Source organism: Oculina patagonica, chromosome 4 (assembly GCF_052425735.1).
Source record: "Oculina patagonica isolate OP01 chromosome 4, crgOcupat, whole genome shotgun sequence".
NCBI classification, from domain to species: domain Eukaryota; kingdom Metazoa; phylum Cnidaria; class Anthozoa; order Scleractinia; family Oculinidae; genus Oculina; species Oculina patagonica.
This window is the reverse complement of record NC_135761.1, coordinates 17,324,792-17,340,705: the sequence shown is the minus strand read 5'-3', so window position 1 is coordinate 17,340,705 and position 15,914 is coordinate 17,324,792. Positions and strand designations below refer to the sequence as shown.

General features: G+C 39.0%; 2 protein-coding genes across 2 annotated transcripts; both read right to left on the bottom strand.

Annotated features, from left to right (window-relative positions):
• Positions 1-3,818: 3,818 nt before the first annotated feature.
• Positions 3,819-11,907, bottom strand: LOC144649815 (uncharacterized). Its single transcript, XM_078509409.1, has 3 exons — positions 11,617-11,907; positions 8,730-8,796; positions 3,819-3,952 (listed from the first exon to the last, which is right to left on the bottom strand). Exons 1-3 carry the CDS (start codon positions 11,729-11,731, stop codon positions 3,937-3,939), a joined length of 198 nt encoding a protein of 65 aa, XP_078365535.1. The 5' UTR covers positions 11,732-11,907; the 3' UTR covers positions 3,819-3,936.
• On the bottom strand, positions 11,669-15,003 carry LOC144648207 (uncharacterized). The gene is made up of 5 exons (XM_078507828.1): positions 14,996-15,003; positions 13,630-14,693; positions 13,402-13,508; positions 12,822-13,039; positions 11,669-11,805 (listed from the first exon to the last, which is right to left on the bottom strand). The coding sequence occupies exons 1-2, from the start codon at positions 15,001-15,003 to the stop codon at positions 13,763-13,765; spliced, it is 939 nt and encodes a 312-aa protein (XP_078363954.1). The 3' UTR covers positions 11,669-11,805; positions 12,822-13,039; positions 13,402-13,508; positions 13,630-13,762.
• Between the last annotated feature and the right edge of the window lie 911 nt (positions 15,004-15,914).

The following is a 15,914-nucleotide window of genomic DNA, read 5'->3' as shown; positions in this document are numbered from 1 at the left end:
CGCGGTTCTTCAGTGATCCTCATGAGATAAACAGACGAACAACACTTTTTGGCACTTAAGTCCTAGTAAATTAAATAACGCAACTCCTTAACTTTTCGAGTTCTGCGAATAATCTTTTTTCATAACGATAGGTCAGTTTACGGTACAGCGCCTTCGGGTGACTCTTTCAGAAGAACTTTGCTCAGGTCAAGATATTTTTACAATTAAAGCTATGTATTTGCTGTTCAGTTTTTAAGCTGGTGGTTGACATTCGCCGCCACAGTTCAAAGTCAATTTTATTTTCTTTAAATCGAATTTCCAGCTTTTTAGTTGAGAGGAGGAGAATGGTCTCGGAGCTTAGATGTCAAAGGCTGGTATGGTTGTACTTTCCCCAGAAAACATTGTTGCACTTTAATTTCCCTTTCTCAAATGTACCCTTCAGTGGGCTCCTCACTGGTTTTCAAATCCAGTTCCGTCTCGAGCCTTTTTTGGATGTTCTGTAAATCTTCCTCAAAATCTTTCTCCAGCGTTGCCGATCTTTCCAGTATACTCGAAACTTTGGTCAGCTTTCTCAGTGCCTTATCGAACTCTAAGTAGCTATCGGAATTGAATTTTCGCAGAGGGCCTTTGTGAATGTCGCAATCCAAGTCGTCAGCCCATTGCACGGACTTCTTTTTTACCCGCGTCGAGCCATGATTTTGGTTTTTGTTATTATTAAGATCCTTCTCTTTCTGTAGCGCAGTCGTTGCACTTTGTGCTCGGCGTCTTCGAACCGTTGAAGCTCGAACTCGCATCATTTTGTGAGTTAAATAATATTCATCTTTGTATCTTCTATGTCAAGAAAAGATCCTTTGTATTCAAAGCGTTTCATATAATTGAGAAACGTCCAACTTCAATCACCATAACAAAATAATAAATGATACCATTGGTTGGTAGCGACTGTTACCAGTCACATGACTTGATTAGGCTTTTAACTTGTTTGTCGTCAGAAAATGGGAGATTTAACATAAGCCAACAGCTGTCAGATTGCAAATAACACATTTACTAGTTTCTTTACTGCTGTCAAGCTTAGCTGGCGCCAAATGTAGATATAAATGAGTTATTTAGCGTTTTGTGAAAGTACCGGTATAAGACAGCATAAATGCCTTTTTTACGAGCAACTTCTTTAATATTTCCAAGCTTGATTTCAACATTAATTGACAAGTTACCATTATTACGCATTTTGTTTTTCATTTGTCGGCGATAACATTGCATTCACATCTATTAAAACCAACCGCAGGCAGTAGGAATGATTATTATAATTAGCTAATTTTACCGCCGTCGATAGTCGTCTTCCAAGTTGAGATAATTAATTTTTAAAAAGACGTGAACAGAATATTCATATGAATATCAATAAAACAGCGACTGCAATACGTTTGTATTTTTCTCTTTGTACATTTGTGATTGAGCCTATTACGTTTAGGTCGATATTCTCAGCATACGTAATTGCAATCTTATAGTACTATTTTCTAAATAAAACGCCCCCAGCGTTTATTTCAGACTTGGCCTGGTGGACCCTGCTTTTATCTGGCTCATGCAGTTTTTTCGAGCCTGGAGGTTATCAAAAAGGGGTTTTATACATTATTTTTGACGGTCATATATCTTGCCATCACAACTACAGCTTTTCATACCCCCAAAATAAAAAAAAAGCTTGAGGGGGGGTATTTACAACACCCCCTTGAACTGAAACACGCGTTAATTCGAGACCCGACGTTAAATCGAGAAAATATGATAAAGGCTTTTCTACTGAGAGTTCCCTGGGTGGACATAGGCAAGAGTATTAAGCTAAAATACTTAAAATCCTAAATCATACGAAATTTGGCATGATTCGGGTTGCTTCAGCTTCATAAATTGGCATGGATTTACATGAAAAAAGCACATTAAGAAGAAAATTGACCTGTTCTCTTGATATTGTATGTTGATAACTTGCTGAAGTTGTATAAAGATAGAAGAGAAACAAAACATTGTATATCGGATGTTGAGAGTTTGAATTTTGTTTCTGTGCAATTATCTATTTCAACAGTACGGACACCTGGCACCTGAATGCAGCAAACCCATGCATATTTCATAAACTGGCTGGCCCCTGCAATGTGCCTTCTTGTAAAATCTCCATGGCATTTGTATTAATCGTGATATATTCAGTTTCACTTTACAAGATGTACTAATATTGCGAGACTATTGCACAAAACTTTTCTTAAAAAAAGAAAACAGGGAGGAAATGGAAAATAGCTGTGCAAGGTGGCCAAATTATGCACTCTATTTTGCACCGTGTGGCGAGCCTTAATCTCAGCCTTTATCTTCTTAATCTTGAAGTATTAAAATAGTTACCGCTAGTTGCTCTGGACAATGCATTCCAGGCCTGAGCAATTATCCTTAAAGTATAAGTTTCGTATTTTTTCGCTTTTTCCCCTCCACTGAAGGAGCCTCTGCGGAGGAGAGAGCTCCTTGATTGCGAAGAAGATAGGGACCATTCTATTAGCCTAAGGATTGCGATGAAAGTAGCCATTGTTAACAAAGTAAGTATGTTAAAGGATTCTGTCACTTTGAGGGTAAAATCAGAATATGATAAGAAATATTTTGTCGGTCGACTACACGAGGTATAACGGTAATTATATTTTTTTTCCAGTACATTTTTCTCGGCGAATTTTCACCTCGTTCTCTTGTGTAGCTTCTTTTTTAAGACTTTCAAGTCTTATGATCTGAGGCTTACAAGACTGACAAGAGAAAGCTAGCGAGATATAAAAGTGCTGCACATTTCAAGAACAATATTTCAGATTTTGTTTCACACGCACACCTCTTTACAGCTGATTATCTTTATGCTGGCAGAAACCTAGCCTGAATTTCAGACATCCCTCTTTGCTCGCCTACTCGCCAGAAGGGACGTCTGAACACATCTGGCTCTAATGCCGTCCGGTGACGTCACTACACTTTGGTTTTAATTCATGCGGAAACCAGTTTCTGTCGAGGCCATGAAATTGTGAAAGAAAAATCGCTTCAATAAAGGACTACAGGGTATAAAATTGTTTTAATAGTAAACTATTGAAAACTTGAGACAAATGCATGAGATTTTAATCGACTACAGGCTATATTCTTTAACGGAACCGATTTAATCTGAACTGATTTGCTTTATCTAGCGATCAAAATATAATATGTTACGCAGCGGACAAATACAGCACACTCGTGAGTAATTAAATGAATCAATTTAGACTGTTACAGAGGCATCAAGAAACGGAATTCAGTACAAAAATATCCTACTTGACCGTGGGCACTGAGTTCAGAAATCACTGGCTCATCGAGGCTGCAGGACATAAGCATCTTTTTTGAACACACATCTCTGCAATCCCGATCTATTTATTTAGTATATACCGTTCACACGCGACAGCTTACAGTAGAGAATTACATTTTGTATCCTCTAGGTGAGGGTCTCAATGGGGTTAACCGTTAGCCGTAAAACGGCCAAAAATTTAGCCGTTAGGCGTAAAAATCGGAACGTTTTAACCGTTAGCCGTAAAATATGTTTACCGCAAAAAACGGTCAGTAATTTTAAATAAAACAGACTAGGTCACTTCATCGTCCCAGAATGGTCCTAAGACCAAAAATATGTTTTTCAATAATGGAAATTAATTTTTAACTTTTTAAAACAATGGAAATTAATTTTTAACTTCTGTTAACCGTAATCGAAATAAATTAACCGTTAGCCGTAAAACAGCCAAATTTTAACCGTTAACCGTAAAAGCCACCACCCCATTGAGACCCTCCTAGGTCAGTACTCGTCGTCAAAAATAAGGGAGGTTACACAGAGTTTATCTATAAACGAAGCTATCTCTACTAGTTGAGATCCCAGTTGTGTACATTCAGCAATAATCAGCCGAGATCAGCTGAAATCTTCACCATCACTTATACTTTTGTTTTTGGCACTTAATGGACTGCCATTCTGAAGAGAAAAAAAGAGAATAACAAGTGTATTTAGTTTTATGGTAATTAGCTTTTCTGTTGCTGTCGGAGGTGAAGCTCCACCAAGTAAAGTTGAACCACTGGCTGTGTTATTTTAAGAAGCCCATGAACAATTCTTGGCCTAGGCCACGTGGACAAAACTTCCAGATCTATCGACTATAGCTTGTGTGCACCGACGCACAACTCAGTCCTGGCCTGGCTTGATAGCATAGTGAGGATGATGATGAAAATGATGATGATGATGATTAGTCAATTTTTGGCCTTTGATGTGACATGAAGGTGATAAGCAAGGCTATGAATGTAGACCTATGATGGTGCGTACCTCTATAAGTAGTAAAACTATGACGTTGATGGTCCTCTCATAGCCAGAAATTCCGAACCACGACCGAACCGCGACCCCCCACGAAGCGTGACAATTGTGTTTGCATGTGCTCTCAGGTTTCTAAAAGAAAAATATATAGATATCGTATTTCAGTCGATCGCTGCAAAGAACGAGGTGCTTGAATTTCACTGTTCCGATGAAAATTTTTTCAGATGTGGTAATAGTTTAGAATTGGAAAGGGTTTTGTAGCTTAGCGAAGTAAAATTCTTGCGGCTTTTTCCACTTGAAAATTTACGAATGCTAACAAGGATCCGCCATACTAACCTTTGTATATTATGTCTTGTTTATGCAAACCACTGATCTTTGCTTTGGGATGCTCTCTCTTGCTGAAGATTAGAATCTCCATTCCAATGCAGAACTTGAAGACCACATCCATTACTTTTGTTTTCGATAATTTTTGGTTCTCTTCGAGTTGAATTCATTGCGGTTTTTGCTTTATAAAACTCCCGAAATCTCCCAAAAATTGTCCATCTTTGACTGCACACTTTCAAAATCGCTCGGATGAAACTCTTGACGAACGCGAGCTGTTTTCTTCACCGTATGTGTTGTTTTCATCACCAAATCTAGCCACCATTTTGAAAAATAGGTCCGCACTGCGTACATGTGTCTAGTGCTGAGCTTTATTGAGCTTTGTGCATTACTGTATTGCTCGGTCACGGTAGTGCATTTATTAGGTTTTTGTCGGCATAGACTATAGTTGTAGAGAATTCTAATTCGGTTAACAGGCAGCACGCACGTGTACATTTAAATTAATTTAAAATGCATCTTCGCCGCAAGCGCGCGCTTGCACTGTCACAAGAAATCAAAGTCAACGTTCATCCCATTTGAATGCAGGGTCTTGCGCGTGCTGTCTGTTAACGGCAGTTTTAACGTTAATGAAGAGACGAAAGTCTTCAAACGTCCGAGAATTTATTATTTTTAGCGCAATACATTGTGTTGGCGTTTGTTGACGTAATTAATGTCTTAATTATCTCAAATTAGACTTGTTCCGTTTGTTCTACGTTTTTATCAGTTGTTCACGAAGGAATAACGAAGGGGTAACGAAGGCAAAACGAGTGATTATCGATTACTATTACGCAGAGAAGCATTTCTGTAAAATACTTCGTGTACGCTGTCACGTATTAGAAATCTCAGTGGAATTTGGTTAGTATGACGTCATAATTTGCCGTATATGAAGTACTTACTGAAAAATTTTAGCGTTATAGCTTAGTGTCTGCGCTTCGCACTAGACACAAAAATAGTTCAAGCTGTTCTCCAGGCTCTTTTCGGCGTTTTTAGGGAAGAGTAAGAGCCTGGGACTTGAATTCCCCTGAGGGTTTTCGTGCTGCGTGACATATCGGTCACGGATCGAAAATGATTTTTGATCTGATTTACGGCGGCTCAAAACCGCTTGAAAAGGCTTCTCATTGTACGAAATCGGACCGGAGAAAACAGAAACGTGTCAGTAGAGTTTCTACAGAGCTTATTTCAGGGAAATCTTCTTAGACAAGTGAAAATATTTGCCAGATAATCTTTATTTTCTCGGCTGAAAGTTGGCGTGTCAGCGCCGGCGCTGGCGTGACTTGTTTTCTTGACAGCCGTGAGCCAATCAGCGCATTGGATATAATGACGTATGTCACGCCTACTATGGTTCGGAATTTCTGGCTATGTGCTATGTGTATACAGCGGTAAGCCCCGAGAAATGTGGTGGTAGGATCAGTCTTGTCTGCCTCCATAAAAATCAAAATTCCCTTTAAGTTTTTCGATATCTCTTTTTATCTAGCTTTCTAGCTTTGTTTAAGTAATTAGCACCTTAGTCTAGTTATAAGTAATATACATTAAATTATTCAAGAAACAAATAGTTTTTAATTTTTTTTTTTACTTCAATTCTTATTGTACTCCACACGCCCCTTGTCAGGGAAAGGGTGTGTTTTAAATAAAGTTTACCACACGGCCATCCATTTCGCTGAGAGGCTTTGGTCATAAACCCTTCACCAGTCAATTTGAATGTTTCTTTATATATTTCTTTATGTTTTTAAATCCTCTAAAATTTTGTAAGGTGACCTTATTGACCTCGATCCGGTTTTATTTATATTACTGCCTTCCTCAGGGGAAAAACAACCCAGGATTCCATATCCCACTAAAAAGTCAACATTCCTCAAATCAAACTAAACTTTCGTTCCTTCTGCTCCTAACATAACACTGTGTGCAGGGGCGTAGCCAGCTTTCTGAAGAGTTGTAGGCTTGGCCGCTTCTAGGCCGCTTCTTCTTGGCCGCTTCTAGAATTACCGACCGATTTCGATTATTCCTGCTGTTGCTAAGATTTTTGAAAGATTAATGTACAAACAACTTTATGAGTATCTTAACGTTAACGATCTGCTAGCTAACTGTCAATCCGGCTTTAGATCAATGCATAGCACCCTTACATCCTTGCTTGAAGCCACTAACAGCTGGTCTGTTAATATAGACAACGGTTTTATTAATGGTGTGGTATTTATAGATTTAAAAAAGGCTTTTGACACAATAGACCACAAGATTCTTTTGCGAAAGTTAGCTTGCTATGGAATTGATCAAAAGTCCCTAAGGTGGTTTGACTCTTATCTCAGTGACCGCCAACAAAAGTGTCTAGTTAATGGTGAGCTATCTGGCGCGCGCCCTGTTACCTGTGGCGTCCCACAGGGAAGCTTAATTGGGCCTCTCCTTTTCTTGATATATATCAACGATCTGCCGAATTGTCTGAGTAAAGCCTCCCCTTGGATGTATGCTGATGATACCAGCATTATAGCATTGCCGCCAATAGCTTACCCGAACTAGAACATTCAATAAATAACGAACTTGTCAACCTTCACGAATGGCTGACGGTAAATAAATTAAGTTTAAATATTGCTAAAACCGAGCTTATGTTTATTGGCTCGCGTCAGAGGCTTGCAAATACCGCCGACCATTCAGCAAATATACATATAGAAGGCCAACAGATTAATAGAGTCTGCCACACTAAATCGCTGGGAATCCACATTGACCAACATTTGTCATGGACCAAACATGTCAATGAGATTGCCAGGGTTGTTTCCTCTGGTATAGGTGCTCTTAAAAGGCTACGGCCATTCATTTGCGAAGAGACAGCTATTTTGCTATATAGAGCTCTCATCGAACCGTATTTCGACTATTGCTATCCTGTGTGGGATGGTCTAAGCAATGAACTAGCTGATAAATTACAAAAGTTACAAAATCGCGCCTTAAGAATCATTACGAAGTCGGATTTCTTTTCTAGTGCTACCGCCTTACGATCAAAGCTAGGATGGGATACCCTCTTTACCAGAAGGAAAAAGCTTAAAGCGAAACTAATGTTTAATACTATCAATAAACAAGCTCCGGAGTACTTACAAGACCTATTTACACCATTCAGCACAGAATATAACCTTAGAGACAAGGAAAACAAGTTAGCTCTACCTAAGCCCCGTACTGTTTTTTTAAAACGAAGTTTCTGTTACAGTGGGGCAAAGTTGTGGAATAGTCTTCCCCACGATGTCAGAGCTGCTAGTTCCCCTAGCCAATTTAAAAGATTTATCAATTGCCTGATGTCTCCCTCGTGCTCCCACACGGCAAACATGTAAATCAGTTTTTTTGTGTGTGTTTTAATCTTTGTAACTGATGTTTTTACCGTGTATAAATAAAGTATATGTATGTATGTATGTATGTATGTATGTATGTATGTATGTATGTATGTATGTATGTATGTATGTATGTATGTATGTATGTATGTATGTATGTATGTATGTATGTATGTATGTATGTATGTATGTATGTATGTATGTATGTATGTATGTATGTATGTGATGTAGGTGGGGGATGCGGCAGGTGGGGAGGGGGGGGGGGGGGTGTTCGAGGGCATCCTACCGATAAAGACCCTCAAAATTGCAATTTCACAGCACTAGCTAAATTTTTATATTTTACTACAAAGAATGGGCCAACTTTCACTCATTGCCAAATATATAAACGCACTTGTCTTTGACGACACATACCCTATCACTTGGCTACTCTAGAGGTCTTCCGACTTTCTACTTGCTTGAGACTTGACCCATCGTGAAAGTTTATTTGCGATATTTACAATGCACATTGCTTTCTATTTCATCTTGAAAGTGCTTCAGCCTGAATTGCTCTCCATTGTACATGAAAATATGAGTGGGCTAACAAATTTGTAGGTCCGGACCTACGGGCCTATAGGCTAGCTACGTCCCTGGTGTGTATACTTAACTGACATGCAACTAAAGACGAAGCCATGCATATTCCGTGTTCTGCAAAATTGTGTATTGAACTCCATTTTGCCTTTCCATTTGTAACATTCCTGTGACACTACGATAAACGTTCTTTCTTTAATAATAGCAGTTTTTCTCACCTGAAGAAAGACACGATCGTCAACAAAGCAATTATTGCGAAGCTTGGCGAGTTGCCGCCGGTACCACCTGAAAGATATTTATAAAATGTTACAGACTAAGTTGAGCTACATGAAGTACTGTTTACAGTTACTTCTAAGAAAACCAAAGGACTTCTGGAACTCTTCTTGACAAGAATTATGTATTTAGATACCGTATTTAATCGATAAAACGCAGCATATGAAAGCAAAAATATTTAAGAGCGCTGCCCTCGAATAAACGCCTCAGACTGAATTGTTTAAGGAGACAAACTAAGAAAAACAAGGACGGTACAACTCAATCTTAACCAACTAACGAAATTTAGTGAATAGTGAATGAAGGCTTCCTAATAAAAGATTATTATTATTATTATTATTATTATTATTATTATTATTATTATTATTATTATTATTCCAAGTGGCTATATTTCATGGCTCTCTCTTGATATCATTTGCAAATGTTGTAATTTTTAAGAGATCGCCTCCCTCAAATAAGCGCTGCCCTCGAAAAAAACACTAAAATTTAAAGAGCGCCGCAGCGCTAAATCGAGTAAATACGGAAATGATTTTCTGAACAGCAATATCATATTTCTTCAATACTGAAGATTCTCGTGAGTGTTAAAATAAATAACTACCGTACTTAACAAAATAAATAAATACTATTCAAATTAAAGTAAGGCTTAAATGCTATGGATAAAAATAGATACAAAAAAAGTCAAAGTTAGCATCGTTTGCTAAGTGCTTGGTCAGACGGCAGGCTTTTCTTAAAGGCCGTCAAGTTTGGTGCATTAACTGTTTCATTAGTCCATAAGCCAAGACCCCAAAAATGGATTTTCGTAGCACCCCCCTTAATACCTAGTGAAATTGGTATCAAATTAAAGCTAAAGGTGTGAAGTTTCTAAAACTACTTGTTACCAGGATGGTAAATGGTGCATAAGGGAGATAGGGCAAGTTTTTTTCGAGGGGGAGGTGGGGATACTTTTTACATTGTAAATACACGTGATGTAAAAACTCTAATACAAATCACGAAATACCCGCCTAAAGTTGTCTCAATCTTTTTCAGATACACTTAAAATTAGTATTTTGACATATTTTATACTTTCGTAATTTTGTGACCAGCCTTTTTTGCACCCGTTGCCATGGAAACCATGAATATATCCCATTGCTACTATCTCGTTAATTGCAAATGCTGTTTCTTATGATTACTAGCCCGTTAGCCCCAAAAATACTTCTTTTTGTGTTTTTTTTCCTTGTAATTTCATTAGTTTGTTTGATAACACAATACATGATACGCCTTTGTTCCATCATGCAATTAGCAAACACACGGCAGCGTCCTTCATGCTGGAAATTTGATGAATTAGCAGAAGGTAAGGAATTGTCTCTTTTTCGCAAAATGGCCACTAATTGTGGACGTAGATAGGCTCACATGATTTCTTAAGGCGCCTCTTGTCATATTTAAAACTTCACTTTCTACTTAATGGCTTATAAAAATTGTTTTTGCAACACCAGAATGCATGTAATGTCAAACTAAGGTTACACTAAAGAGGAGCAAAGGAACAAAGCAAGTTTCGAAATAAGTTAAGCTGAGTTTCTAGATAACTACATTTTATTCTGTTATTTGGCAATACATGTTCTTGATAACTTTTATTTTAAATGTTGCAAACAAATTACAAATTTCAGTATTTAACAACAAGAAATAGCCAACACCGATATTTGTCTTAAAAGGGATTTTTCTACATGCAAGAGTCCGTTTATGCCATATGTTTTAGTCATAGCCTGAGTCCAGTGCTTATCTACTTGTCCTCACCCTCGTCGTCGTCATTAACATCGTCATCTCCATCTTTAAAGCCGGTTGCACTGTTCATGCAATTTTCAGAGCAAGTACAAGCTTCTGTGCAAGGCAAGCCTTAACCAAGCAAGGCAAGCCTTGTTTGGCAGTTGCCGCGGAACCCACAGCAAACTAATTCCATCACAGCCTGTGGAGCTGGCGGCCGCTAAAAATATTTAACCGAGTTAGTTTTGGTAACCATAATTTAACCTAGTTAAGTTTTGTGGAATTTTTTAACCGGGTTTCTAAAAAATTAACCCAGTTAACTCTCGAATGCGGCCGCGGCCAATAGCTAGGAGGCTATTTTTGCAAAAAAGAGGCAATTTCTCACCTTCTGCTGATTCAGCAAATTTCCAAGATGGCGGACCCTGCCATGTTGTTGCTAAGTGCATGACGGGACAAAGGCTTAAAATACATTGTGGTACAAACAAGCTTAGGCGAATAAAAGGGGAAAACACAAAAACAATTGATTTTTTCGTAATAATTGGGTTGTAAACATAAGAAAACGACTTTTATAATCAAGAAAATAGCAGGAATGGGTTTATTTACGGTTTCCATGGCAACGGGTGGAAAGCAAAAAAATGAAAAGTGTGAAATGTGACAAAATACTAATTTTAAATGTTTGTAAAAAATCTTTATCACTTTTAGGTGTGTTTTTTGCGATTTGTATTGGAGATTTGACATTACTTGTATTTACAAAGCAAAATTTATCTCCACTTTCCCCCCGTAAAAAGCATGTCATATCTCCCTTATGCACCACTTTCCGTCCTGGTAACAAGTGGATTGAGAAAATTCTGACCTTCAGCTTTAATTTGATACCAATTTCACTAGGTATTAAGGGGGGTGCTACGAAAACCTATTTTTAGGCCCCTTTTTAAATTTGGCTCATGGACTACATTGGCCAGGCTGTTCCATCTAATTGAATCCCTCCAAAACGCTTCTTAAGATCAATTTTATATTGTATTTTAGGGCCACTGGAATAAAAACCAATCTATGATAGGCCCCGCAAGTACGCTGTGGACAATCAAGCCTATGAAGTCTTACCGCATTTTTGTTCTTGGCAAGTATCTTTTCCTTCTCCTGGACAGTGACCGTTCTCCTCCTTCGTGGAATTTCCAATTCCTTCACACCGGTTTGGCGGAGTGCACGTTTGAACCATAACAACAGGACCACCTGCACCGCAGCACACTCTTTCGCATTCTCCAGCTTCGATCTCAAAACCTAAAATCACGACTAAAAGAAAACAGGCTTATTAAATAATGTGTAGTCTTCTGGAAGGAGGAAGGTGATAACGCATGTGCAATTGAAGTTATAAACAATGAACTGGCATGTGAATAATAAAAATAAAAAAAATAAATGAATATGTGTTTATAGTGGTCATGCACTTAGCTTCATATCTCAACGAGATAGCTAGTTTACAGGCATGCCACTGAAACAGAGGAAACAAATAATTCATAAATGAACATAACAAGGTTAAAAATCCCAACTGGCAGGAGGCAGACCAGTTGGCTATATACAAAGCGTGGTCGAGGATTTGAACTCGGGACAACCGAGAAACAAATCCAGTTAGTGGCAAGGGCAGGCCTTGAACCGGTGACCTCCGGATTACAACAACAGCGCCCTTAACCACTCGGCCACGCTTGCCTCCGATAAGCAATTAATGAGCAATGTCCTAGCATTAATATTCGCTGGCTTGGGGAACATGAAAGGTCTCGAGGAAACAGGACATTCTGTTTTACGTGGGGCCAGTCCTTATGGTTGTAAGTGGTTTCAAAATGCCGTTGCGACCGTCAGTCGGTCAGTCAGGTGAAAGCAGGTTAATCCTGTCAATCCATTGCAACATTGGGTTTTTAGTGTGTAAAGAGAGCCTGGTATGTCTGCCAATTGGTCTTTTTGCGCCTGCTTTTTGAGTGGTTTAGAGGTTTGGAAACCAGTATGCCAGCCAGCCAGCTAGCCAGCAAGCCAGCCAGCCAGCCAGCCAGTCAGTCAGTCAGTCAGTCAGTCAGTCAGTCAGTCAGTCAGTCAGTCAGTCAGTCAGTCAGTCAGTCAGTCAGGTCAAAGCAGGTTAATCCCTTTAGTTAATCCTGCAACACTGGGTTTGTAGTGTGTAAAGAGCGCCTGGTATGTATGCCAATTGGTCTGCATGTGTGCTTTCTTCTTGAGTGGAAACCAATGAAGACACACGAAATTTATTAAGCAGAAACAGTATAGTACTACATCAAAAAAAGTGAAGGAGACAAAATACTTACAATTAAACGTGACGTTGTATTCTGAGCCTGTCAACTGGAATGTCAAAAAGTGAGCCGTCTTTTATTTCGTTTTCCAGCATTTTCTCGATGTCTGTGCCTGCTGGATGTCCAGTGCCAAACGTAACGTTCACAATTGCGCGAATGTTGTTTGGGGATGCACAGTTAAGACTTGTAACATGGGCATTCTTGAGTCGAAGTGTCTTGTACAAACGACGTACCTTTTTAAAGGAAACCAAAGATTAAAAGAAAAGTAACAATGTTTCATGCAATAGGGAATAGAGTTCAACTTTGGAGAATTTAATAGCTACGTATAGATGATCGTCGCTACATTACCTTAGAAGAGCTGTTTTTTAGTTATTATAAAACAACTGCATTTTTGAGGCATTATAATATACCCCTGAGTCAAAATATTGAAGCTCATTGAAGCTCGTTAATCATGGAATAACTGATGTAGGCCTATCAACTTATTAAAGAAACTTGGGCGAAATAAATCCGACTTCAAATTTATTTAATCTTGACCTATTGGCTGCTAAAAATGGCCATGGCACATTATTTTTGTGTTAATGTACCATTTACTTACACTGTTCGAGAGCCCTGTTCCCAAAGTCTTGTATTGTTGTGAAGATGGTACAAACGAGTTGGAAACACAAGCTTTCTTAACATTCAAGGTTATGATTACCTCTGGACCTGGAAAAGTTATTGGAACATGTATTGAAAGTAATTTTAATAAAAAAAGTTCACAAACACTACACACTAACCCGTCCAACACGCAGGATCTAGAAATAAAAAACACCAAAACCTTTCTTACCTAATCCGTTAGGCATAATGGTGTTTGTAGTTGATGATACTTTAGTAGAAGAGGGATCAGCCTTTGTTGAACTGTCTTCGTTCTCAATACGTGTTGTGGTTGTGGTTATCTTTTCTGTCAAGGAAGAAGTAGCTTAAGAGCTCTGTGCTGAGCCTTCTGAAACTGCGATGGTTGATGGTGTAATTATTGTTCTCTCAGCAACAACTGTTCTTCCCCCAGCAGTAGTAGTTGCTCCCGCTGCGCCTGCTGTGGTAGTTGCTTCCGCTGAAACTGCTGTTGTAGTCACTCCCACAGCATCTTCAGTGGTAGTTGCTCTTTCTACATCTGCAGTAGAAGTCGCTCCAACTGCATCTGCTGTGGTAGTTGCTCCCGATCCTTCTACATCTACTGTGGTAGTCGCTCCAGATCCTTCTACATCTGCTGAGGTAGTCGCTCCTACAGCATCTGCTGTGGTAGTTGCTCCTACTGCATCTACAGTTGTCGTTGCTCCGGATCCTTCTGCATCTGCTGTGGTAGTTGCTCCCGATCCTTCTACATCTACTGTAGTAGTCGCTCCAGATCCTTCCACATCTGCTGTGGTAGTTGCTCCCGATCCTTCTACATCTACTGTGGTAGTTGCTCCAGATCCTTCTACATCTGCTGTGGTAGTCGCTCCTACAGCATCTGCTGTGGTAGTTGCTCCTACTGCATCTACAGTTGTCGTTGCTCCGGATCCTTCTGCATCTGCTGTGGTAGTTGCTCCCGATCCTTCTACATCTACTGTAGTAGTCGCTCCAGATCCTTCTACATCTGCTGTGGTAGTCGCTCCTACAGCATCTGCTGTGGTAGTCGCTCCTACAGCATCTGCTGTGGTAATTTCTGCTATTGAATCTACAGTTGTCGTTGCTCCGGATCCTCCACATCTGCTGTGGTAGTCGCTCCTACTGCATCTGCTGTGGTAGTTGCTCCTACTGCATTTGCTGTGGTAGTTGCTCCTTCTACATCTACTGTGGTAGTTGCTCCGGATCCTTCTACATCGTCTGAGGTAATTGCTCCGGATCCTTCTCCGGATCCTACTGCATACACTGGAAAAGTTGAAAATTTACAAAGTATATAAATAACATGTAACATGTAAAGTCACTGTAAACGATAATTTACAGCAGTTGTTTCCCTTTCGCATGTTCTTCTCAAAAACTGTAAAAAACACGTGAATATTTGAAGTAAAACGCCAAAAAAAAAAAAAAAAAAAAAAAAAAAACACAGAAAATCCTGTAACAAAAACCACGGTCCATGTAAATAACATGTCAATTCATCGAATAAACACTGTGAAAAAAAAAACATGGAAAAAACATGTTAAAACTTTTACACCTGGTGCTTATAAAAAGACTGGACCATGTGAATAACATGGAAATTAAATCAAAGTCTCTTCGAGATATCGACGTTTTTGCATGAAATATGAGTCGAAGGTTTATCCTGTGCATTGTTCTTCGAACTTATCATTACAGTTTCTTTGTAGTTTAGTTTAACAATTTCCTATCTTCGCGGAGGAAATGCAGCCATATAATTTTGTCAAAAATGGCTCGTCCGCGCCGGGTATTTAGGCACATATTCCTTAACATTACACAAATAAACAGTGCAAATTTCAGCGAGATCTGACAATTCTATACTTTAAAATTGCAAGGACCTTTCGAGGCAGTCGATTACGGCAGCGAAATTAGCAAATGAAACAGCAAAATATGCGTTCGACGCTTTGATTTTGCGTATAGGTAGACCGCCGTTTAATGTGTTCAAGGCCGTATCGTTACGATTGCTCCATAAAAAAGCACAAAAAAAAATACGGATATTTCCGACTACTGTCGTAGAAAACATTGCGTAAACAAATCGTTACACTCAAGCTGCGTTTTGTCTCGGCTCGGCGAGGGTCGGATATCAAGACCCAGGATTAAACAAAAGCCACATATACAGTGAATGCTTTCGAATTATATTTGAAGATGAAATACGAAAGAATTTTGCTGTCTTTGACTGAAATTCCACTCGAACTGCGTAGATACGATCGCATGTTGTAAAGCCTATTCATGCAACATTGCTCTCAACGCGATGTAAGTGCTAGTGATTATTTATTCGTGTTTTAGTTACGCAATCCATTGTTTGTGCGACGCTTTTTATAGATCGCCTTTCAGACACACGTGCGTTGAGATAAGAAAGCTGACATGTCACGTTTAAAATTGTTATATAACGTTTGTAAATGTGACTGTTAGATTCAAACGTCTCGTTTTGTTCTTTAGTATTATTTTTACATTGTTCAC